This window comes from Petaurus breviceps, unplaced genomic scaffold (genome assembly GCF_028583685.1).
Source record: "Petaurus breviceps papuanus isolate PSGF00001 unplaced genomic scaffold, PetGlider_PUasm1.0 79, whole genome shotgun sequence".
Classification (NCBI taxonomy): Eukaryota; Metazoa; Chordata; class Mammalia; order Diprotodontia; family Petauridae; genus Petaurus; species Petaurus breviceps.
The window spans coordinates 2267023-2293300 of NW_027186523.1; the positions used below are offsets into that span (position 1 = coordinate 2267023).

General features: G+C 33.9%; 1 protein-coding gene across 1 annotated transcript in view; it reads right to left on the reverse strand.

Moving 5' to 3' along the window:
• Positions 1-26278, reverse strand: part of LOC138175785 (transcription factor SOX-5) — a 503395-nt gene that overhangs the window by 234299 nt on the left and 242818 nt on the right. The window contains exons 5-6 of the mRNA XM_069106265.1: positions 15666-15752; positions 2486-2658 (exon numbers count right to left, since the gene is read on the reverse strand). Coding sequence (XP_068962366.1) covers positions 2486-2658; positions 15666-15752 — 260 coding nt within the window. The remainder of the gene's footprint in view (positions 1-2485; positions 2659-15665; positions 15753-26278) is intronic.

Below are 26278 nucleotides of genomic sequence, written 5' to 3' on the forward strand. Positions count from 1 at the left end.
CTGAATAAGGGTTATTCCTGTTAAGCATTTCAGGGAATCTTAAATTACTTTGATGTATTAATAGGAAACACTGGAAAATGATCTATAAGGAGGTGTTTTATTCCACTAAATCAATTATTTTCCCTAATAAAGAAACAATAAGAACAATGGGATATTCCCTTGTACTTCTTTAAATCAATTGTGAAATGTCAAAGATATGGTACGCTAATGAATTTTGTTTGTGAAAGCCTTATTGTTCTCTACTAATAACCTTGTCGAAGATGCCCTTGAGTTGTGTATTGTTGATTTTCATAGATATTTTATATCACTGGGTCATAGAAGTCAGTTGTTTTTGCATACCTTTTTTCAATAATAATGACTACAATTTTTTCTACACCTTGGTATCTTCTCCATTACATACCTTGCAACTCTTAAAATTGTGAAATATGTTTTAGCACTCTCACCATGTCTTTTCCAAAACAAAACTAATCTCTATATAATATATGGATATGTATAAACTACATATGCAATACAGCAGCCTTTTGAAGTTTTATTCTTTTTAGTATCATTTCTTTTTCCCTCATAAGAATATTTGGACTGCTACGTTTATGATCAAGTGTGGTGTTTCCACTGTCCTTAAGGGTAAAAACAGTTTGCTTTGACAATATTTACATATATTTTCCATTTTTTCTATTTGTTTTCCAGTCTCTCATTTTCATCATCATCATGTTTTGTTGTTGTTCATCCTTATTCTTGATGCGTCTTTGCTTATAGTTTTATTTCTTGCATAGAGTGAAATTTTTTTCTTTTAAAAATCCATTCTGCCATTTTCATGTTATTGGTTTGTTTAGGGCATTTACTTTTTAAATTATGATTGTCAGGTTTATTTTTTCCTCTATTTGATTTAAAGTCCCTTCCTCACAAAAAAATTGCAATTTGACTAATTATTGATTAATTCTTATAATTTTCTAAAACCATTTTATAGTTCTTTAATTTCTTTCATATGGTTATTCAATTTTTCCCCTTTAGTATTTCTTCAATCCTGTCCATTTATGCTTCAACTCTGATTTTGAGAGGAATTTTACCCTTTAAGTTATTTACATTACAGAAGCACATTATTGACTTTTAGGTTACTTGGTTTACTACTCCTTTTTCTGATGTAGAGTGAGAGCAGTAAAGGGCCAGCTGCTGTGGTAAGTAGGGAGAATTTGGTATCATAATGGGGTTGAGTATATATTAATTACTCCCTCTGGTCTGGTTGGTATTGGAAAGCATGAAATTTACTTAGGTTTTTGTTTTCTTTTGTTTTTGCAGGGAGCAAAGTGGAAAGAAGCATTTTCCAGAGTTTGGGAGATGAGATGGCACCCACTGTAAGGAGGGTTGTTTTATCTGGAGTTTTAGCTATTTAAAGTGCAGGGCTGGGCTTCAAGTTATATACTCATCTGCTAGATATAGCTTTTCACAGTAATGACTTGGAATATTAGCAATCTTAGTCCAAGTTGAAGAAGAGTAGAACTAGGCAGCCTAGAAGGAACTATTGATAGTTTTTTTTTAAAGCCTTGGCTATGTGCTTATTTGTTATTCTTGGGGCTGAGAAGGTGAGTCCTTGCCACCTTTGGCAGAGCTGGGACATGATGGGACAAAAATTTCTGAGGCTTTCGTCCTGCAGGGAAGATGAGGGTAGGAGAGAGCCCTCATTCTCTTCAATTCTGGGATATAAGCAAGCAATTTGGGGGATCTCAGTGGAATTTCCAAAGTGTGGCAAATAAGTGGGAGAGTCTGGGAGGGTTAGAGACTGAGCTTACACACAATTCTGTATCAGAAAGTCAGCCCCCCAAGGTGAGGTGCATGAGTGGGTTTTTTGGATGAGCTCAGGTCCGCCTAAGCAGCAGCAGGAGATAAAATGAATTTCCAATGACATTTTATTACAGATGAAATAGCTGCTAGAGGATCTCACTCCTTGGTGAGTGAGAGACTGAGAGAGAGAGAGAGAGAGAGAGAGACAGACAGACAGACAGACATACAAAAAGAGGAGATTCCATTCCCTCCCAGATTTTTAAGATCCAGACCAATAGGGAACCTCACCCTCTACCCAGCTAAAACAACTCTGAAATCCTTCAAATGTCATATTCACTGAGTCTGGAACCAAATCCTCAAGCAGTTATATAATCATCTGAAGGTTTGGCAGCCAGAGAGCTTAAGCATGAGGGGATAAGGAAAAGCTCTGTTATGTATTAGAGCAGTCATCAGTGCTCTGTAGAAGACATTGCCACAATTTTTACCCCTTGTGCTACAAGGGGAAAGTAAGAAGTAGAATAACCTTCCTAGGAAACATTTAATTATTAGTCCAGTCTTTTCCTCATCTCTGGTGGGGAGGGGGTGTGTGCTGAGAATGCACCATCATAATTACATCCCAAAAGGCCATTCTTTATCTAAAAATGAGGACAAATTTGAACAAGAGTGACTCCTTAACTAAGACTAGACTATCACTACATGTTTCACTCACCTGTTCTTGCTGCTGCTTGGCTAGTTCCATTTGCTGGCGCTGTTTCTCAATTTGGGAGGCAGCCAGTTTCTTCTGTTCATCATGAGCTGCCAGCAGCTGCTCTCGCAAACTGGTCAACTGATTGATCATACCCATGAGCTGCCTCTCTTTCTCAGCAAGGCTTTCTGGAGTTCCTAGTAAGTATACGAAAAAAAAGTATGGGGGAGGAGAAATGAGAAAATGGTAATCATCAATGACAATGAATCTGTAAGCAAGAGAAAATTTCCAATTCCAAAAGCTTTTTAACATCCATATGTATGCACACCTTCCAACTTTATTTTAGAAGACTTTTACTTATCAAATACAATAAATAATATTTGTCATTTTAAAAATACCTTCCCCAATAACATTTTTTTTGGTCAAAACAATGTTTCACTACCAGTAAATTTAACTTTACAGGATTTACTGCCTGGTCATACAATCTAATTGGTGTATATATATATAGTTATCATTATATAATGGAAATGTGTAATACAATGAATGCAAACACTTGATAGGGCTGATTGTTTACACTAATCAGTATCTAACTGAAATATATGGGGAGATTGGGGAGTTCAGAAAGATATGACACAATTCCTTTCCCGAAGGACATTATAATTAGTCAAATAAAGTATAAACCTCTGAAAAGTTAAATAATAACAAAATGAATACAATAGCGTGGGATATTATCATATTCTCCTGTGTAAGACTATCTCTTTGAATAAGTAAAATTGAATAAAAGTCTATAAAATGAGAGATAATTAAATCTTGGACCTTTTAGGCAGAAGCTGGTTTAATACTTTTTCCAAAAAAAAAAATATATATATATATATGCAAAAAAATTCTCCATAGTTAGAGATAGAAGGATATGAAGGAAAAAATGGAATTTGATTAAAGTGTTTGAATATATTAAACAAATTGAAACTATATATATACATACATACATATATGTACATACATACATACATACATACATATATATATATATATATTGATCAGCATATTAAGATGCCTATTGGGTATACAGGAAATGTGAGAATTTAATTGACAACTGAAATAGTATCACATTTAAAAGTTCTGTTAAACCTCACCAGAAACAGTACCACATTTAAGAATTCTGTTAAACCTCATCAGATAGACAAGACCCCTATGGTAAAGTACTAGCAGTAGGAGAGAAAATACTTTTTAATTATAATTTTCACTTCAAATGTAAGACACTAAGCACTATTTTAATAATGCATTTGCCACCTGTACATGTAATTAGATAGAAGGGCCTGTTATAACCCAGTCACCTTTCTCCACCCCACTCCATTCCTTTCTATTTATTCTGAAAAAGCATGTACCTTTCTCAAAGTCTACAGCTATAGTTAGTGGCTTCTAACTTTTACTTGTCTATTAGAGATTAGAATAAAGTCATCAATTCATTTTACATAAACCAGTAAATGAACACCAAGGGAAGACCTATGTATGATTATACATTTATAGAGGGTAGATGGCATATATCTTTGTATTTCTAGATTCTATCATGAGGTGGAATTTAGGCTCTAAATTCAGTAAACATTAAGTGCCTACTAAGGGTCAGACATAATAGTAGGTATTCAGTTAAGGTGTTCACTGATTATATGTCAGGCAGTAAATTTGCTAAAATTTGTATTCATAGCAAAGTAGAATTGATTCAATCATAGTGGCAATTAACATAGCTAGTTTTATTAGATCCCCTTCACTATAAATATTGGTTGCTAAAATATTCTATCAGAAAATACAACAGGAAAAAATGAATGAAGCTTGGTAGTTTATAGTGATACTAGCAATTTCAATAACTAAGTCTACTATCAAATGAAACACTAGCTTAAAAATTATTGGCTAGTTCATAGAGCAAGGTAGCAACATTCTTTATGGCTGTAAAATTAGGTATTACAAGAATTATCTTGTTTTTTACAACCTACTAAAATAACATTCATTAGGAAATAATACAGATAATCTATCCATAATACCTAAACGATATTAGTTAAAAACTTAACAGAAATCTAGTGATAAACACTCCAAATTTAAAGCTAAAAATGCAATGAGCATCGTCATTGTGATAAGACATAGAGAAGGAAAAGGACAAAAAAAAGGAAAAGGCATTTCAAGGATTTAGTTTCAGGTTTGCTAAAGTATCCTATAATTAATCCTAGTCTGCAAAATCTTTTGATTCCCCACTCCTGTCAATAAAAAAACTTCTTTTGAAACCCCTACATATTTTATTTACTTATAAAACAATAAATATGTACATATACTATTGTACTATAATAATATGCATTTAAAATACAAATAGAAATAAAAAGGATACAGTAAAGATGAAATATTTAGAAAATATTTCACAAATGTGAAAAGCTTTTTATTCTCATGAAATATTATTAATAATGACATTTTAGTTTTGGTTTAAAACTCTGTGATATAGCAATTCAAAGTTCTAAGTTCATTTTATTTCAATACTTGGTTTTAATTATCTTCCCTTGGTGTTCATTTACTGGTCATAGTTGAAAAAGGTAACTCAAAAAGATATGTTGATCCAAATGGAAGAAGTGCATTATTGGCTGCACTTACTAAATTGGGACACTCATTTTTCATTCCCATTCATAAATTAGGCAACTAATTTTACTGAAATTCAGCTAGTACATTTCTATCTTCCTTGACATAAGCAAAATTTTCTTACATATTAAACGTAAGTTATTTCTCTTTTGTAATTTTAAGAACTGGGTTCAAAACACACTAACAGTAATTTGGAAGATTTTAAAAATAAGTTGATGAAAATAATATATTCATTAGGAAAAGTAACATTTATTAGATAACCTGGTCATAAGTCCCCTCAAATTAATAAGAACTTAAATAAAGCTAATGATAATGGGCACCCAAAACTTAAAGGTAAAAACGTGATAGGAATATAACTGTTGTTCAGAGATTTAGAGATGAGGCATAAAATAGGATAAAAATCTTGTCTTTTTCCTTCAATTAAATCTTTTATTGATTCTATTCTTTCCATAAAAAAAACAAGTTTATTTATACCTTTTGTGTTCATATCAATTTTTTCTGTAAAGTTCCTATGGGAGGCTGAGAAAATATATTTACTATTTCAATTCAATATCACAGTTTGGATTTATCCAAGTCTGAGAGGAAGAATATTAAAGTATCCCCTTTTTCATTGTATTAATGCACTTTTGTAATTCACTTTTATTTTCTTCAAAAAACTTAGATGTGATACCACTTAGCTCTTATATTTAATGATAGAATTTTTTTTTTCATTGTCTATGGTGACTTTAAAGAATGTAGTTTTCTTATTTGTTTCTCTTGTCATTATAAAATTTTATTGCTCCTTTTTCTAAAATTGTTTTTGAATTTTTAGTCACCTGAGGCTATGTAGGTTTTGTTCCATTCCCTAATTTCCAATCTGTGTTTATGTTTTTAATATTTTACATGCAATATCTGATAGAGAGACCAAGACTCACAATATACAAAATATTCTTTTCCAGTAGTCCTGCACATCTGTGCTATAAGGGTAAAAAGTATATCACATTCTCTGGGACCTTAACTAACTTCTTCAATCAAAATAATTAAATTTCTTTTCAATAAACTTTTCATTATAGTTATTATGTGCTCTTTAGGCCTCTAGGTGATACAGTGGATGGAGCACCAGCCCTGTTATCAAGAGGACCTGAGTTCAAATCCAGCCTCAGACACTTACTAGTTGTATGACCTTGGCCAAATCTCTTAACCTGATTTAGTTCAGTTTCCTCATCTATAAAATAATCTAGAGAAGGAAAGTGCCAAGCAATCTGGTAACTTTTCCAAGAAAACCCCAAATGGGTTTATGGAGAGTAGGACATGCCTGACATGAGTCAAAAACAAAAAGTGTGCTATTTGTTTGACTTCTTTTGGTTCATACCAGTTTATACAAATTTTACCATGTTTCTCAGTATTATTCATATACAAATAAACTTTTGGAATACAACTTCATAACTTGGGAAATAATGGGGAACTATTTATAATTATCTAGGTACATCATTTCATGTTTCTGCTATTTTTGTCTATAATTCATATTATGTGTGCTTTACCCGTATTATCTTGCTAGGTTATAAGTTCAATAAGGCAGAAACCCTAACCTATATAAGCCTTGTATCTCTAATGCCAAGCAAAGGCAACTTCCCAAGGTTCAAAATATCAGCATAGGTGCCCTCCATTTTATTCAGTGAAAAATTTAGAACAGAGAAAATCAAAATATAGCAGAATTCAAAATACAGCATTCACCAAGTATAATTCAATAATCTCCAAGTACTACTCCACCCCTGGACATTATAATTCATTTAGTCAATCCCAAAGACCCTCTTCTCAAATGGAGATTAGTTTCCAATCATAAGTAAAGTACATTCATTTGGTCAATCACAGAGTACAAAAAAGTCAAAAGTTCCCCACCCTTGGATCACAATTGAATCTACCCCAGAGTTACAACAAGCTTAAGCACAGCATTTAATACCCAAAGAGAGGAATTTTCTTCATCTTGACCTGAGGCAAGTTCTCAGCAATCTTTGTTCCTGGGGAGACAAAGCTTAGCAAGGCCACAAGATACATTGCCAGTGTCTTCATTAATGCATTCTCTGTCTGCAGAACAGTCCTAGGACCACTGAAAATATTAGCAAAACCCTCTTCCAGGATTTCTGTAAACATAGAACAAGAAAATCCTTCTTCAGGGCTTCTGAACCAACAGCCAGGTTCCAGGACCTCTGCAACAACAGCACTGTCCTTCACCAGTGGACAGAATTCACTCTCTGTCTGCAGAACAGTTTCAGGAGCTCTGGACCAAGAGAAAGGTTCTAGGACCTCTGCAAAAACAGGACTGTCTTTCACCACTGAACAAATCTAGCAAAACAACATCAAAACAGACAAAGTACCAGCATAACAGCCATGTCTCCTCAGTCCTTGGCAGCTCTGGGTGGCAGCTCTCAAAAGTCCTGGGCAATTCAAACTGGCCCTCAACAATCCTCTCTGTCTCTCTCTGCCTCCAAGATGCTGCTTCCAAAAAGTTCTTCTGCCTCTCTCTTTGCTTGTGTCTCTCTAAATTTATGTCACCAGCTCCTCCCAGTTCAGTACTCTCTTTTCACATCAACAAATCCATCCCACAAGTGGGATTAACAAGCTCTGGGTTTTAACACAATCAATCCAAAAACCAAGCCAATACAGGGGGATCTTTAAATTCCATTACTATTACAGTATCTCTCAGAAGAGGCCAAGCATAGTGCTCTGCACATAAGAGGTACACAATAAGCATTTGTTATACTGTACTACAACAAAGAATCTTTAAGATTAATTTGAAGCAAACTATCTTCTTAAAATAAATGGAAGCTAAATAATTTCTGTATAAACAAGTATTCCCTCCAATACTGAATAGTTTTTCATTTGCCCTGATAATATTTTGAATAACAATGTGACATTCTGAAATTTTTTTTTTCTCTTTAATTTTTGTCTAGAGTTGAGTTTGCTTTCAAGAAGAATTCCACTTATGAAATCTGGGAAGAATATGCAGTACTTCCTTTTGGGAACACTGCCCAGTAGATTGAAAGTATTTCAAATTGAGCCAAATTTTAATTCTTTTGGATTTATTATCAGATTTTTATTGTTGTTGTTAATGATGATGCTACTTTGATAGGTATAGGTTTTCATCAGTTTTCTATCTCCTCCACTCCTTACTGATATCACTAAAGGCCTTCTGCTGGATTTCTGAATATTTTGTGTATACTAAAACAGTACTTTACACTGTTATCTGTTAGTCTTACTACAATCATACTATACTCATACTCTGATCCAGATGGGAACCCAGTTCCATGATGAGCCAAGTCTCTTCCATGGAAGAAATTCAACAAAGCTAACAATGGACTTTTTTTTTTTTTAAATTTAGGAGTTCTTTGCTTAGCCAACATATAAACATAAATAAGCCAACTGTGGAACATCATCATTACCATATCTCCAGAAATTGCATAATATAGTTACTTTCTTCTAAGAACTCATTGCTTCAGTTTTATTTGTATAGTATTTATTATGAGGCAACATTTAAATTAGCTGGCATTTAGTTGTACAACCATGACCACGATATCAATACCATCACCACTTCTACTATTTCTACTACTACTAAATATTTTCCTACTTACAATTCTCTGTGGTTTATTTAATATTTTAATGTTAGTATTCAATTAGTAATTATTTAATTCTAGTATTTGCACTAACACCTGTTACATTTTGGACATTTCTACTTTAAGTTCTAAATAGAAGACTAATAGAATGAATCGAAACAGTTGATGAATAACTATCATTTTTATTATTCTTTTCCCATGGATGGTTATCCAACATAGGCCAATAACATCAGTATTTTATCAATTATATAAATAAGATAAGGATTATATGTGTGGCTATATCTTAGTTGTCATGAACTATTTTATTGCAAATATTTGATCATTAATGAAGTTTATAATTCATAGAAATTCTACAAAAAAGATTGTTATATTCACATTAAGGTCAGTTCTCAAAGACAATTATTACATGATTCTGATAATTTTTCTGAGAATTTTATTAAGAATAAAAACTCCGGAATATATTATTAAAAATTAAATATTCTTTATTTTTATAGGTTCAAACATAGTTAATAATACACATTCAATTTACTATGGATAATTTTGGTACAAAGTAGGCAATATTAAAGGTCATTGTTATTAGTCAGTGCTGGGTTTAGATATATTCATTCAACTTTAATATAATAAAACAAAATAATCTTTGTTGTCTTAAAAATGTTTTTGACCATATTCATCATAAATTCTTAAACCAAAGGGAGAAATCTGTTTAGTAAGACATAGCATTTGTTTGACTCATGAACCATAGAAATTTCTTTCTAAAGTATTTCAGAATGACTTAAAAGCAGCTGATATGCATTTTCAGGCATATGTCCTGAAAATATTTCCTAAGTACTGGACTGATTCCTAGCATGCAGGACAGGTAAGAATTGCCTTAAGGAACTTCATATCTGATTTCCCTTTTAAAATAACCAGTTATGCTATTACACTGATATAAGGAAACTGGCACTTTCCAACTGACCACAGTATGATAACCATTACTGTACTATACTCATTCTCTACTGCCCTAACAGATGCCAAGCTAACTGCTAAAAGCTTATATTCTATGTGCTAGTTTCCTTTCAGTGTCACTGAAACATTTTTAGAGGTAAACTGCTAGTAAACAACTAAGGAGAAGATACTTAGCAAATTAAAATTAATATTTCAATTACGTATTATAGTAGAAGGAGTGCTGGAGTTGGAAGTCAAAGAGAAATTTAGGTTCAAATCCCAGCTCTGACACTATCTGTACTGTATTATAATCTGTGATAACTATAGTGTCTGTTGAGAGTTTTAAATGAGGTGTGTATGTAAAGATCTTTCTAAACTTTAAAACTGCATAAATGACAGTTATAAAATAGTTTTATCATAATTATTATTAATTAGCAATCACCACATAGTTCATTGGTTCTTTAACTGTGACTTTAAAAAATTGTGTGTATATGTATGTGTATTCGCATACACACATATATTTATGTACACTGTGAATTAGGAACAACAGCCTATTATATTAAGCCTATTATACACACAAAGATGCTATGGTTTAGAAAACTTAAGTCACTTGTCTATGGAAACACATCTAAGTTGTGAAGGACGTAGCAGTCAAAGTGAGGTCTTCATGACTCCAGTACTAGCACTTCTATTCCCAATGTCACACTGCTTTGCTAGCAAAATGTTTGATACGTTTCAAGGAATTATTACAAAATTTTAGAATGATAACTATGGCAAAAATATGAAAGTTTGAAAGTGGGATATGTTTAGAAGGAAAGATAATGAGTTCAGGCTTAGGCATGTTGAATTTGTGCCCAAAGCATCTAATTAAAAATAACCAATAGGTCACTAGTGATTTAGGACTGAAGTTCACAGGAGAGGCTGGATATGTATATCAGGGAATCATAAGCATAGAGATGATAGCTTAACTCACTGAACTGATGAGGTTACCAAAAGGAAGAAAATTCAAAGGGAGATGTAAAGATGGTCTGTGAAAGAAACTTGGGAACAGCAGGAGTTAGTGGCCTCATGTAGATGATAATTCAACAAAGGAGACAGAGAAGAACCCTGTCACCAGGGCAGGAGGTGAATAAGGAGAGAATAGTGTCATGGAAATGCAGAGGGGGAAAAGTATGCAGGAGTAAAGAGTGGACAGCAATGTTAAAATGCAGCAGGTTGAGAAGGAGTAGTTCTGAGAAAAGACCCTCAAGATTTAGCAATTAAGAGATCATCCATAACTTTGGAAAGAGCTATTTGGACAGAATGATGTGGCTGAGAGCCAGATTGTAAAGGGTCAAGGAATGAATGAAAAGAGTGAGGTGGGAGAAGCAAGTATAGACAAAATTTTAAATGAATATAGTTGAGAAAGGTAAGACATATATAATAATAATTTGAGGGGATGGTAGCATCTATTGAACATTTGTTAAGGATGGGGGAAACTTGAACACATTTGAAGGTAATAGGGAAGGAATCACTAGAAAGGAAGAAGTTGAGATTTCTAGAGGAGAGAGGACTATTGAAGACATAGTATACTATGTCAAACTATTGTCATGGAGTCCTTTACAATTACAATATTCCTTTAATACCACGACTGGCTCCAGGCAGAAATGATGATAAATTTACTCACATATTTGTTGAATAAATGAATGAGTGAATGAATAAATGAATGAATGAAACAATATAAATATTTGGAAAAATGCAGTCTATTTTCCTCATTATATAAATTTGCTATTCTTTTGTAGTAAGAGAAAATGAAGCTAATGCCTTAACTAGATTCTAATTCTTTAATTCTTTGAACACTTTCAATTCTATTCAATAAACATTTCTAAAGTGCTTACTATTTGGTTATGTGTAAGATAACTCCGCTGGGCTCTCAGAATGTGAATGTGACACATGTACTCTCCTTCTCCTTCAGGAGCATGCTCAGTTGCCATTTTAAGTGACACATAGAAGCTGTGGCAATTGGATAAGAATGCTTCTGGTTTATTATGCCTCATCGATGGGTTGAGTTCCCATATATGACTGATGAGCCAAAATTCCATGGATACACAAAAAAAGGTACTAGCCATCACTTGTCCTTGCAGCTTTGAAGCACTGGGATTCTCTGAGCTATTCAGAGGATCAAATAGGTGATACAATTAACTTCTCCCAGGTGTAGGCTAGGAAAATGTATTTTACCTAGGCAAGTGCTATCTAGGATGGGGCTGCCTACCTTTTGTGTCTTTCCTTTGGTATAGGTCCTAGTGAGAGCTAGAAAGGCTTGATGTCCTAAGGTTGTGGTGGTAACATCTCCCCCAGCAAAGAGCAGTGACTACTGCCATGGTTATGGTTAAGACAGCAGTGGAAGCAACAGTAGGAAGAGTTAGCATCAGAGAAAGAAAACCCACTTGAAAGAAAATGCCCACTTAGCATTTGATTGGACACTAATTAGTAAAGGTAAAGTCTAAACAGTCTTGCAAAACTGTCTCATATCCTAAATAGGGCTTGAATACAAGCCTTCTAACTGGTTTTGTAAATAGTGATGAGTTACTGAATTCTGTTCTAACTATTTTTTATTTATACTTTGATTCTTTTGTGCTTCTCATTACCTTTTCTGTAAAGCATATGTCCCCTAGCCAATTTATATTTGTACACTAAACATTTTGTGTGTGTGTGTGTGTGAATATTAGACTATAATTTTCTATGGAACAGCTAGGATGTGGATGACAGGTCAATGAATGAATGAATGTGAGAATTGGCATAACCAATCCACTCTTATGAAGTCCAGTTTCCCGATCTGTGAACCTCATACAAGATCACATATTCAGGTACAAAGCATGGAGGAGCAAGTGCACAAGTCCCCTATAGGTCCCAGAAACAGTTGGCTCTATTCTCTATTCTAGATAAAGAAGAAAATTGACATTCTTTTTGCTATCAAGGCATTTACAATCAGTGCGATGGGGGGGGGGGAGGTGCTAGGAGGAGCACAACACATTTTATTTTTAAATTAGTCGAGTATAAGGAATGTGGAATGGAATAAGAGAGATCTATACAAAAAGGGAGCAGAGATTACTTTAAGCAGGCATATAAAGGGAGGCTTCATAGAGGACACAGCATCTTAGATCTTAAAAGAAGACTTTAGATAGGGCGATATGTAAGGAAGGTATTCCTATGATGGTAGGATTCCATAGGGTCTTTGTGAAAAAGTACTGAGCAAGGGAGCATAGGGCAAGATTAGGAAAGAACTAGTATTCAAATTTGGCTGGAACATAAAACGAATGAAAGAAAGGAAAGAGAATGAAATCAATCCATGCAGCGAAGTGGCACTGTAGATAAAAGTGCCACGTCTGAAGTCAGTAAGACTCATCTTCCTGAGTTCAAATCAAGCCTCAGATACTTACTGACTAAGTGAACCTGGGCAAGTCAAGAGTATAACTTGAGCTCTGGAAAAATGGTTTATGGTCAACATAAGCACTCTTAAAAAGAAGGAAAAAAACCGATTTTTTGATAAAAATACAGTTCAATTTTCAACTACTGAGTAGAATGATTTAATTACAAAATGATTAGCTGAATATCTTTAATGTCATAGACATACTAGCATATATGAATAAGATATGTACTGAAAATTTTATTTGAAAAATCATTAAGAGTAAAACCAAATAAAGTCTGACCCTAAAGTAAATAAGTAAAGACAGAAATTTTAAAATATCCACTAAACAAGAAGATATCTTGGCACATTAGAAAAAGCATTGACTCTGGAGCCACAGGATCTGCCTTCAAATCCTGCCTTTAATACATACCAATTGTATGATAGGTGAACAAGTTACTTAATTCCTATGGGCCTCAGTTTCTTACCTGTAAAAGTACCAGATAGTATGAACCACATGGCCTTTGAAGTTCCTTTCAACTCTTAACCTATGATCCTATTGACTTCATAGTCTCATATTAAAAACCAAATGTCCATGTACATTCCTTTCATTTGCCTCATACAGCAGATGTGAGCTATTGTTCTTCTCCATTTTGGTCAGCATTGCCATGCAAACTTCATTCCAAGCTACTATATAATCATCCAGCCTGAACCCCCAAAACTTGCAATAAAATTAATTTGCCCCTCAAAGTGCAAAACACTATTGTACCCTTTTTCCTTTTTAGTCACCTGTGAACAATGGAAAGTAATTCTAACTGTCACAAGCAGTCAGCAGGAAAAATAATCTAGCCTGCTTTCACAGTTTATTGCCAAACCTGATCCAAACACCTAATAACCATGCTCCTTCCCCACAACAGATCTACAGTTGCCTTAAATGCATTAGAAAGCAGACTTCTGAATAAAACTAGAGAACAATAACTAAACTTGTGCTCCAAATGTAAAGTGCCCCAAACCAAAAATTAAAGACACAGAAACTTCTTTTGTGACTGTACTCCAGTTTCCCATCCTCCCCCTGGGCAAGGCTGAAAGGGTTGCTGAGTTTCTTTAGTGTTAGCTTATCATTGCTGCTGTTTTTGCTTTTAAGTTTGACTTGTGAAGGAAAACGAGGGAGGGGTAAAAATGATTACTCTCCAACAGAATGAGATCACACAGACTTGGAACAGACAATCCTCTCGGCTCTGTATTCTTCATAGGATTTTTGACTCAGTCCAAAAAAGAATGGAGTACCTTTGAAATTACTTTCTAAACTTCAGGAGCTAAAGGGTTGGAGAACAGCTTCTACTTAAAATTAAACATCAAAATGGAAATTTTCAATTCCTGACCTCAGATTTTGCCTTCTATCCTTTTAGGTCACATTTGTTCCAATACATTTCTTTGACTATGATGTGATTTATTATTTTTTTCCATTCATGGTTAATTATAGGCTATTTCTATATACCATTAAGCATTTTTATGAAACAAATATTCAGTCAATTATCTAATTATTCCCAAATTTCCAAACATTCCAAATATGTTAGCACCATGTAGATAGACCCAACATTTAAAAAGTGGCTCCTTAATTTTTTGCCTTTCATTTGGATGTTATGAAACTAAAAAAAACAAACAAACAAAAGCAAAACCTTTACAGAAATAAAACCTGCCACTCTTATTTAATGAGACAATAATGTGTACACATATATGTTTGAGTATTTATATATATTATGTACACTTACATGTCCAAACCTATTTACAATGACACTTTAGACTTATTTATAGCATTTCTGGATAAGATAATTCTCATATGTAATATATCATATGTAATAATGATAAATTATTATCTATTTTTAGTTCAACTCAATTGAAGAAGCATTTATTACATTTCTTCTATGCATGAGTGTTTGAACTAAGTTCCTAAATATATAGAATAACTGTTCTTATCTTTAGTAGAAGCTAATCCTATTTGGAAGAAATCACAATTTTGTATCAGATATAAATAGACAAATACATTTTCCCCTTCCCTTAATTTTGTTGATATAAACTGGACATGAAAACTCAACTGATTACTTCTGTTTTTGAACTTGTTCTCTATTTTAAAAAAATCTGCACAGGATCTTTCTATTAGTTTCATTTAATTACTAATTCAAGTAAAACCAAGCCCTTGTGTACACAATCTTCAAGAATATGTATGTAAAACATTTTGTTATTTCTGTAACATTCATTAATTCTGATTTTGAACACAAACCATATACTTGTGCATTTTCCACATATAGACTTTACGAAAATCATCTTTTCTCATGGAATTTTATTCTTATAGATCATTTAAATAAAGAATTGCAAAAGTCTGAAATGTGAATGTATATCTGTGTCTGTTGATAAGTACATATATATATACACAGAAAAAATATACACATATATATTTGTGTCTATATATGTTATAATATTGATAACCTGCAAAGAAAAAATAAGGGATGGTCTTGATGTCTCTCAAGCTTGAAATGAAAACCACCATTGAAAGAGATTGCAGAAGATAACAGAAAATAATAAAGATGCAGAAGAAAACAAAAGTAGAAGCTCTTTAGCACCATTAAGAAATGTAAATAACATCTTCATTTTGGTACATTTTGGATCAAGATGATCCCAGAGATTTTACCTTTTATTTCTCCAAAGTTCCCTGATCCCATAGCAAGAAGCTTGTCTTTCCAGTCCTTTGATAGGAGCTTTTCAATACTGGGAGTTTCTGTGTGAAGAGGGGGGTGGGGGGGGGGAGGGAAGTAAGAAAATCAACATGACTGTTTTTACAAAAGAGCTCATTAAAAATCTATCTGCTAAAAATAAGGCCATCCCTAACCAGGGCCCCAGTTCATAATGACTTCATCAACAAACTGATAAGAGGGGAGGAAAAAAGAATGCATTTTTGTCACCTGCTGTTTCAAAATCATTAGCTTTTCCCTCTTGCGGAACAAAGCCATACTAATTCTGTATGACAATAGGTACATATAAACCTGCAGTTCATTGTTTTCCAATTTAGTGAACAAGTTCCTGCTTGTCAGTTTCAGGGTGTTAGTCTGCAGTCAAAAAATAATCATGTTGATAAAATGCACAGTAAAAAAAGGTAAAAGAATTAGCACTTAAATCTGCTACATGTAATTATATCCCTCTGTGTGTTTACAATTCCATCCACTTTATAATGTGTGCCTAAACATCGTGGTGTTGGTAAGCACACTAAAGAAAAATTTGCCAGTAACACGAATATTGTAAGCAATTTCCTTAAGTTAGTGTGAAAAAAAAAGCTTCTTTAAAATTGTAAAATCCGGAGAGAAAGTATTTCCTAGAATGGAAACCCATTATTTTGCTCATTTCAGATTTACATCATTCCCTTTAAAAAATGGTGGCAGAAGTATTTAGAGGAAATGCACATTTTAGACCTCAAGATTGTGTATAGGTCTGATATTTGTATCTCAGAAACTCTTGCATTGTAGCCTCTTCTTTTGTGTTCAATCGTAATGTATAAGTAAATATAAATGCTAATAAAATTCAGAAAGAAACATTAAACTCAATTCCAAACAATGTAATTGTATATTCTTGTCAGCGTTTAGATGGGTACACAATTACAATGGCTTTCAATACCACGATTAGCACTGCATTCAGTTAGAAAATGGAGTGTACTAAAAGATAAGTGTCCCAGTATGCTCCATCTAAATAACAATACTCACACTTATTATCTGGATCTAAGACATCCACTGCTATTCTCCACATTTGGGTTTATGTGTATTTGTATTTGTTCAGACATTTGTTTACCCCCTACTAGGAGCATAAAGGGAGTACATGTTAACTTATCAAAGGGACCGTCTGGCCTAGGGACCATGTGATTATTAGAAACTGGTTAATTTTCCCCACAGTAAAATGCATTTTAAGGAATCTTCATTATCTCATTTGGTTAACGTTCCTACTTTTTCGGACCCCCAAGTTAAAGCTATCAACAATTAGTGTCCCAAAGTCTGTAAAGAGTTTGCAACAAAACTGCACTGGGATTTGTCATGGAAAAGTAACAATACTTTATAAACATTTCTACCTTTAATTTTAAAAGGTTCATGGAAAATGAGAAACTGAGTTTGACATGCTGTGAATGCACATATATATGCACATACCCTTATATGTGCATTCTTGTGTTTGTATGTACACAATGACCTCTAAAATTTTTAAAAATCAAAATTGTTTCTATCTGTATGTGCAAAAGTCTTCACTACTAAATTATAATCTCTAACATTTTTCTTCAAAATCTGTAACATCTTTTCTTCAATAACCAAATTTCTTTCCTACATTTTTTTTAAATTATAGAGGTGATTTCATAATAATGAGTTAGATAAAATATTGTTCATGGTAAACAAGGCTACTATTCATGATCTTAAATGACTTTACTTTAAACACTTTTTTGTAAATACTCCCAAAGTTTGTACTTTCCCAGTAAACACTTTTTGAAGGAAATCATTTTTAAAACCTATCTGGGTAGGTCAAATAAACATCATCGCTTCTTTCTTTTTTTTCCTAGCACTCTTCAAAAATTTTCGAGGTTCATGTATACAGGGTGCAGTCAATGTGGTATGTGCAATAGAATAACTGTCAGTCATTAAAAGCTAACAAACCTTTGCAAAGCAGGAACGCAGCAATAGAAATTCATTGTGAACTAACAATAGCCTACAGAACCTCCAGGCACCAAAAGCAGACCATTTTACTTTTAAGGCTATTGTCTGCAAAGTCCATGACAAAGTTTTTCCCCTGCAGCTAGACAAAATATTCACTGTAGTGTGTTCATAAAGAAACAGAAGTCTTCTGTCTAAATTGCAGAGTTAAAGGAACAGTAGCCTGATTTCTGAAACCTGCAGAACACTCCAGGTCTCTCTTTTATTGACTATTATAAAGATATAAGTCTTAGTTGTATAACAACTTTATTGAAGTACATTATTTTTTTAAGCCTCAAACAAATGAATGGCCCCTTTAAAAAGACAAACCCTAAAGATACTTGAACACGATATATCAGAAATTATAGTTAAAAATCCATAGATAAATGATGACAAAAATATCAGGATGAGAGAAGGGTCATCATCATCATGAACATTAACATTTCTCAGAACTTTTAAAAGTTTGCAAAATCTTTTACATACATTATCTCTTTTAATTCTCATAACAACTCTCTTAGGAATAAGAGCCTGCTATGGTAAAGAGTTCGGATTCGGGATAAAAGATGCTTCTTTCAAATCCCAATTCAGCTACTTATGACTGGTATGATTTGGGGAATCAATTAATCTTTCTTTTATGATTTTATCATTCTTAGTGTCTACCATGGTGCTTGGCACACAGTAGGCCCTCATTAGATACTAATTGAATTTAACTGAATTTTGTTGAATTGAACTAAATACAATTTAATTCTAGGTGTTAGTTTTCTCAGTGCAAAATGAGGGGATTGTGCTAGATGATTTTCATAGATCCTCTCAGTCTAAAATTTAGTATCCTAAATTTATTAATGAGGAAACTAAATCTCCAAGGAAATATTTTTAACCAGGCTAATGTGTATGTGTGTGTATGTATGTATGTATGTATGTATGTATGTGTGTGTGTGTGTGTGTGTGCTTTTAAACTCAAGTGGTTCTGACAACACTCTTTTCTTCTCTCTCCTTGTTTTATACTCCTCTCTTAGAATCCCTTCTTGTTGTGCAATTGTGTCTGACTCTTCATGACCTCATTTGGGATTTTCTTGGCAAAGATATTGGAGGAGTTTGCCATTTCCTTCTCCAGCTCATTTTACAGAGGACTTGCCCAGGGTCACTCAGCTAGGAGGTATCTGAGGTCACATTTGAATTCAGGTCTTTCTGCCTCCATATCCAGTGCTCTATCTACTGCTCCAACTAGCTGTCTCTTTAGAATCTCTAGCTCTCTCCAAACCTGAGTACATCCCCACCTTCTATATAAAAATCTTTCTCATTCCCTCAAATCCAGTAGTTATTCCCCCTGCTCTCCAATTATCTTATATCAATGTATTAGTTTTGTATATGTTCATATATGTGTGTGTTGTCTTCCCCTTCCCACAGAACACAAAGTCCTTTCACCTTGCACAATGCCTATCACAGGGCAGATAAAAAACAAAAACACCTCTGATTCATTGGCTCAAAATATAATATTCTAATCACTCAAAATAAAATAAAAACAAATTTCACTATACCGTGTACATGTAAAAGGAATACAGAGAAGCAGACTGGGATAGTGGAAAAGGGGCTAAATTTTGCATCAGTAGTTTAATTGAGACTGAATTTGAATACAAGTCTTTCTACTTCCTGTAGAAATTATAACCACTCTCTCTGGACTTTGGTTTTCTTATCTTTAAAGTGAGGGATATGAACTAGATGGTTTCCTAAATGCATGATATTTTACATTTCTAGTTAGAAAATGGAATGTGGGGCAAGATGGTAGTTGAACTTGTTTTCTAAACAACTCTCCTACCTAATAAGCCCCCCCCCCCAGAAATAAGCATCAACTCTGTAAAAACTAAAACTGAATCCATAAGATGAAAAATAAATGCCATAAAAGCTAAAATCATCATGGAATAATATGTAAGAGCTGAAACACTTAAGTTTCTAGTCTTTTTACCTCAAGGCTTCTGTTTCAAGTCCAGCTCAAATAGCTTATGCCTGATTCTCCTCATGAAATGATTTTGTCTCAACAACCCATATCCTATAGTAGGCTGAAAATACAGGTTCTGTTCAGTCATAAAGAGAGAAAGGGATACAACTTTTGGGTATGTGTAGGAATGTGTATATGCAAGGTGGTGGTGGTGGGGGGGGAAGGCAGAACAGAAGAAGAGAACATAGAAATGGCCAGAGGAAACAGTGCTTCTAAGATCAAAGGAACAGGATCAAGAAAAGTAGTTAGGGTTAGTTCTTTTCACACAGAAAACCATTCTGCATCCCAAATTCCTCAAATAGAGGACACTCAGCCTCAGAGATCTGTGTAGGAAGAGAATTTCTTGTATTAGCAATGGAAAGGATGAATGAGATGAATGAAGGAGTCAGAAACAAGTTACTGGGAATATTAAAAAACAATTAAAAGACAAAAAATTCAAACTCATAAGCATGTGAACTAACAGTGAGACTATAAAAGCAGAAGAAAAAAATGAGTAAAACTACACAAAAGGTCATAACAAATTGAATACATATTATGAAAGAGTGAAGCTGAACCAAGAAGTTCCAGTGATAAAAAGAATTCTAGATATTCTGCAGGCATCAGGGAACAACAGAAAGAAATTTCAGAATTTTTCAAGAGAGAAATAAATATTTGAGAGAAGTCATCAGGGTGGACAGTAGATAAAAAGGTAAGATCAAGTTAAGAAATAACTAAGACAAAAACCAGATTAGATAATTTAGAACACAAGGTGAAAAATCTCTCCAAAGAAATGGATATCCTATATAAAAAGAACTATAGGTTTGAAACTCAAAATTATTTAAGTAGAAAAAAATGGCAAAAAGAAAACTTTGAAAAGATACACAAATTTTATATAAGCTAAAGAACTAATTTTGAAGATAAAGATGATTTGAGGACATTAAATTCATAAAACAAGATAAATAAATTGTAAAGCCCAAATATCATGGCATAGGAAAAAATAGCACAACACTATCTAGAACCTTTGAAAAAACAACAACAACATTTTGATTGAGTCCAGAAATGGCTACTTATGAAAACTCACACTCGAAATTACAAAGTTTGTAGTGGTTAATCTTCAAAATCTGAATATAAAACAAAACATTTTAAAAGCAGCAATGAGAAACTCCTTTGGCTATGAAATTTGAATAATGTAAGATGACCTCATAATCCAAGAAATTAGAGAAAATAATAGAATAGGATATTTCAAAAAGTGAAAGAATTCAAACTCCAAGACAAAATAGCATATCCAGAAAATATGACACTTATCACCAATGATGCCCTTCAGAAAAAGAGATATGTTGGAGACATTTTCAGATAAGCAAAAAAATTGCATAAGAAAGAAGTAAGCAAGCATTAAAATTGTAAACACTGCAAAGGAGAAATGCAGGAAAGGTAAATTAGCATAATTATCATGAAAAGACTAAGCAAAGAAATCAATACTCTAATTTTTCTAGACTACCAAAAAAGAAACTGTATCAAGAAGTGAAAGAATGAATAAGGAGGAGTCATAAAGGGAGAAAAAGAGTTTCAATATTGATGGAAATCTTTTTTGTCTTTTTGGAGGGGGGAAGGCAGGACAATTGTGGTTAAGTGACTTGTCCAAGGTCACACAGCTTGTAAGTGTTAAGTATCTGAGGCCACATTTGAACTCAGGTCCTCCTGACTCCAGGGCTGGTGCTCTATTCCCTGCACCACATAGCTACCCCAGATTAAAAGAAATCTTAAAAAGTTGGGTGAAAGAAAGGGGAAAGAACTGAACTAATGTTATGAGAGCTAAATCTCATGCTCCATTATAAGGAAATCAAAACATTCTGGGGGAGATATAAGTAATGATATGTTACTTGAGCATAGAGAACAGTGGAAGGAGAGGAGAAACTAGACATGCTCTATCCCCATCCAACCTAGTTGAAAGTAGAGAAAAGATAAATTTGGGCAGGAAGCACATGCAAAATGATACTGAGAAGAGTGGAGGGGACGGCCTAGTATGGAGGAGATTGAAGATATGTCTCATTCCAGAAAGTGTAATGAATCAGTGTCATTAAAGAACACTGCCATGGAAGCTAAGCATGGCATAAATCTATGGGAGAGACATTATAGTTTCCCCAACAAAAACTGGGGTAAATCAAGGATGTTACTTCCCTCCTATCATTTTACATGATTCTAAATACACTAAGCATATCAATGACTAGAGGAAAAAAAGTAAGTGTACTAAAGAGAAGCTAGAATTGTCCCTATTTGCAGATGACAAAATGGTTTACTTAGAAAATTCCTGAGACTCAGCAAAGACACAGGCAATTAATAGGTCCAATAAAGAATGTTACAAAATAAATCTATGAAACTTCTCAGTCCTTCTATATAGCAATAAAACAAACAAGGATGAAATGATAGAAAGGGAAATTCCATTTAAAAACAAATTCAAAATAAATAAAATAGCTGGCAACAATCTACCAAGACAGTGAGGACACATAAATACAATTATATACCACTTTTTTTTCACAGTAAAAAGGAAAACAAAATTATTCTAGGGGATCTTTTTTGTTTATGAATGAGTCATCTTCACATAATAAAATGAAAAAAAATGAAAACCAAAATTAATTTATAGTTTTAGTGTTAAACCAAACTGACAAAGTGTTACTTTATAGGGCAACAGAAAATAACAAAATTCATTTGAAGTAATGATACAAATATAGCTCTTTAGAATTTCAAAGTCAATATACAATACTTAATTTTTTGATCAATATAAAAATGCAAGAGAACATACAGGGAACATATTACTTTAATGTTCCCATTTTCCAAATGAAACAATAAGATTCAGATAAGTTATGTGAGTAGCTCAAAGCAAGTTAAGGAAAAAATTCAAATATGACTACATTCTAACCTCTAAAGATCATACTTTCTTTTTGTGGGTGTCATACTAGGGAAGCATTAGATTTTTCAACAAATATCTACTGTGTGTATCTATTAAAAGTCAAAAACAAAGTAAGATATTATGGCTAGCTAATGTTTCAATCAGATTCTACTAGTGCATGAAATGAGCTGAGAATAATGAATGCAATGGATGGTCATGTTATCAATGACCAAATTTTTCCTATGAACAGTAAAGATCTCAGTTGGAAATTCATGATTAGAGACTTGAAAGGCCAAATGGCAAAATCCCAATAGGAACAATGCATCTGTTCATTAATGTGTGAACATGAGTAATATGAAATTTTAACACAACCATAAGCCCTGTTGCAATGCTGATGGTGTAAGATGGAGTGTAGCGATCTAATAAACATCCTGTGTTCTGAAATGCTGTATGCTAATTTTGTTCAAAGGAGGAAAAAAAAGAGAAGATAAGAAGCAAAAGGAGGAAGAAGAGAAGGAGGAAAAAAAAGGAGGAAGAAAAGGAGGAAAAGGTGAAGTTAGTGGTATTAGTGGTAGTAATAGGGGAGTTGTATTTAGGGGAGGGCTATACATATATGTGTGACTATGTGTGCATACATATATATTTATATAGTATATATACATTATACACACACATATAAGATACAAAAACACACAAATACACCCTATTAAAATACTACTCTAGTCATCATGGCATAAGGGTGGCTCTAGGTTTTTGAAAGCTAAACTGACAGACCAGAAATACTAGGTTATACAAGACTAGAACTCCTTCTAAAATAGCCTTCACTTCCTTCTCACCTACCTTTCTCCTTCTCCCCCTCACCTTCATGAAACTACTTCACAAAACTTACTTCCTAGAACTCAGTTACAGATGCACCAATAAAAGGTTGACTACAAGGTGAGTTTTACTATTATTTTTTGAACAGAGTAAATCACAAAGACACAGAAGGGTTGCAGTCTGCATTGGTAGAAGTTGTATGTGCATCAATAAAATCACAAATATCTGCAATATAGAGCCATGACTATAGATGGAGGTGCTCAGGCAGAGGCAGAGGCTTGTTGGACACTAGCCCTGGCCATGTATAGGGTTGTGGAGGGAGGTCTTGTGGTCCTCTCCTCTAAGCCAATCAGTCTTCCTATTCCTCACAGTTCATTTATGGTGAGGAGGCATCCCAGAACTCTCAGAAGTCAGAGAGAATATCTTACATGTAATTAGTCTGTGGAAAGGGGTACCCTTCAGGGAGTAGGAAAGATGGTTTTAATAATCAGCTTCTCCACCACTGTTCTAAAGTCATGGCTTCCTGAGCACATGCATGCCTCTTCCAAGACAATATTTTCCTTATCTTAAAGTTTTACCTTCCTTGGTTTTTGAAATCTTCCCAAGGCTTAGACCTTGAGAGACTGTGTGAGGATGTATTGTGAAGGGAAGAGAGGGCAATTCAGTAATTTCAGACCCCAGAATCATTGAGACTATGCTTGGGAGAAGGAAATGCTTTTCCAGACATAGGTGTTCTCTTCTGTCTTTGAACTTACAGCTGTAGAGAGAGGTAGTAGGAGGTGGAGGAGTGGGGAGACAGCTGGCACTTCAGTCCATGGTGAAAAATCATGCCTTTCCAGAAATGCCTCTGTTCCACTCTCCGCCCCTCTTCCCCATCCCTATCTCTAGGTTACCTTGTTTTCCTCAAATCTTTACTTTCTCAAGTTATTTAAAACTGAGTCTGGGGTCTGAGAATGTGGTCATGGGTAAACCTCAAAGGACTTTGTCCTGAACTTTATCAAGTCTTGCTGGTCTGAACATACCATTCATTCCCCAAGGGAGATCAAATTTCAAAAACCTTTATGAAAAAATGTTGAGCTGGGAGTCAGGAAACCAAATTCTAACCTCTGTTCTGGTATTAATTCTAGGTCTTTGCTTTCTCTTCTGTTATATAAGGGCATTTAAATGTGGTCCCTGTCAACTTTAGCAAGTCCATGAATTTATGAGCACTCAGGTTCATTTGTTGTCAACTGAGGGCAGTCCCAGTTTCAGTGAATAGAATGTACCTTGGGCAAATCATTTTCCTCCTTTGAACACTCAGTTTCATCCTATGTAAAATGAAGGAGTTGGAAAACATGGTCCCTAAGAACCCTTACAGCTCTACCAAGATACATGATAGTGATTTTGGGAGATAGAGTGGGTGGGAAATGTGGTGGCTTTGAGCTATCTTTCAATTCCCTCATCAAAAGCTTCTATCTGCCTGCTCAAAATATTAACACTCCATCACACCCCCTTAGTAATCAGACTTTCTCGATTGTTACCTATAATGAAACAATTGACCTTAGCACTTAGTTATCAATAGTATTTTTTTAAATAGAAAACTATAATATGGTCACCAGCATCATATGATGACATGATGTCTGTCCCTTTCTGTCCCCAATGACAAAGCACTTCTTTTGCATGTCTTCCCCTGACCATAATTTTGCCCCAGGTGTAACCATTTCAAGTTAAAGGTATTGTAATATATAATATATTCATGAGAATACCAATACCATGGCATAGTAGACAGAGGACTCATTTGAATTCAGAGAGATTAAGTTCAATTTTTTCCTTTGACACTTACAAGTTGTGATCATGATCAAGGGCAAACAGGCAATTTTCTAATACTACACTATAAGGTAGGTATCTTCTCCCTCCCTCCTTTTCAGCTTTCTTTTGTATTTTGTTTTATACCATAAGACTGAAAGCTCCTTGAGGGCAATCACTTCTTTTTTTTTTTTCTAGATAGGATAACCCTAAGCTTAGCACAGTGCCTGGCACATAGTAGTCACTGAATAAATGCTTATTGAAGTATAAATGAGTTGTAGATGCATATCTGTTGTGGAAGCTTCCACATCTAGTCGGTTCTCACATTGATGAAATGGACAAACAGAAACAAAAAAAGCCTACCATACAACTCTGTTTCTATATTCACACATAAATGTTCTGAGGAGTTTGAAATGCTATCATTTCTATTTGGAATTCTCTTTATACAGTATCGATGTTCAGCACAAAGTTCTTAGTTTGGGGGCATCAATTTCAACTTATCTTCATGGGGTCATGGGATTTACTTCGCAAAGTTATGTTTTGTGGGGATTATTAATCTTTATGTATCTATTCTACAAGGAAAAAGGTAACGGAAACTAAATTATTGGTGTCATATTCTGTGTAATAATTTGTCTCATGTTTTATTGCATTTTCTTTGAGATATAAACTTTTTTGCATCAAAACTAGAGACAAATAACTAGCAACATATACATTAAATAATGCAGTTTCTATGCACTTAAATGGAACTCATAATATATGTATTTCCATATATGTAGAAATTCCTCAGAAAACATTCCTTACAAAACAATCTTGAATATAAATTCTCTGTGGGAGTACACAACTCAAGGAATAGAAATTATACTCTCTAATAACTTCAAACAATAGTCTAGTTTCTCTCAATAAGGTGCCTTTATCTGAAACTTACAAAGTACACATTAACTTTTATTGTAAACTATTGCCAAGATCTGGGAATGACAAATAGGGACTCAGTGAGTCAAATAGAGATAAGCATCTTTTCAATTAATCTCCAAATACTAATTCTGTATTTACTGAAGGACTGAGTTATAAATGTTACAATCAGGCTGATTTTAAAATAATAATTTTGTATTATCAAGGTAGCA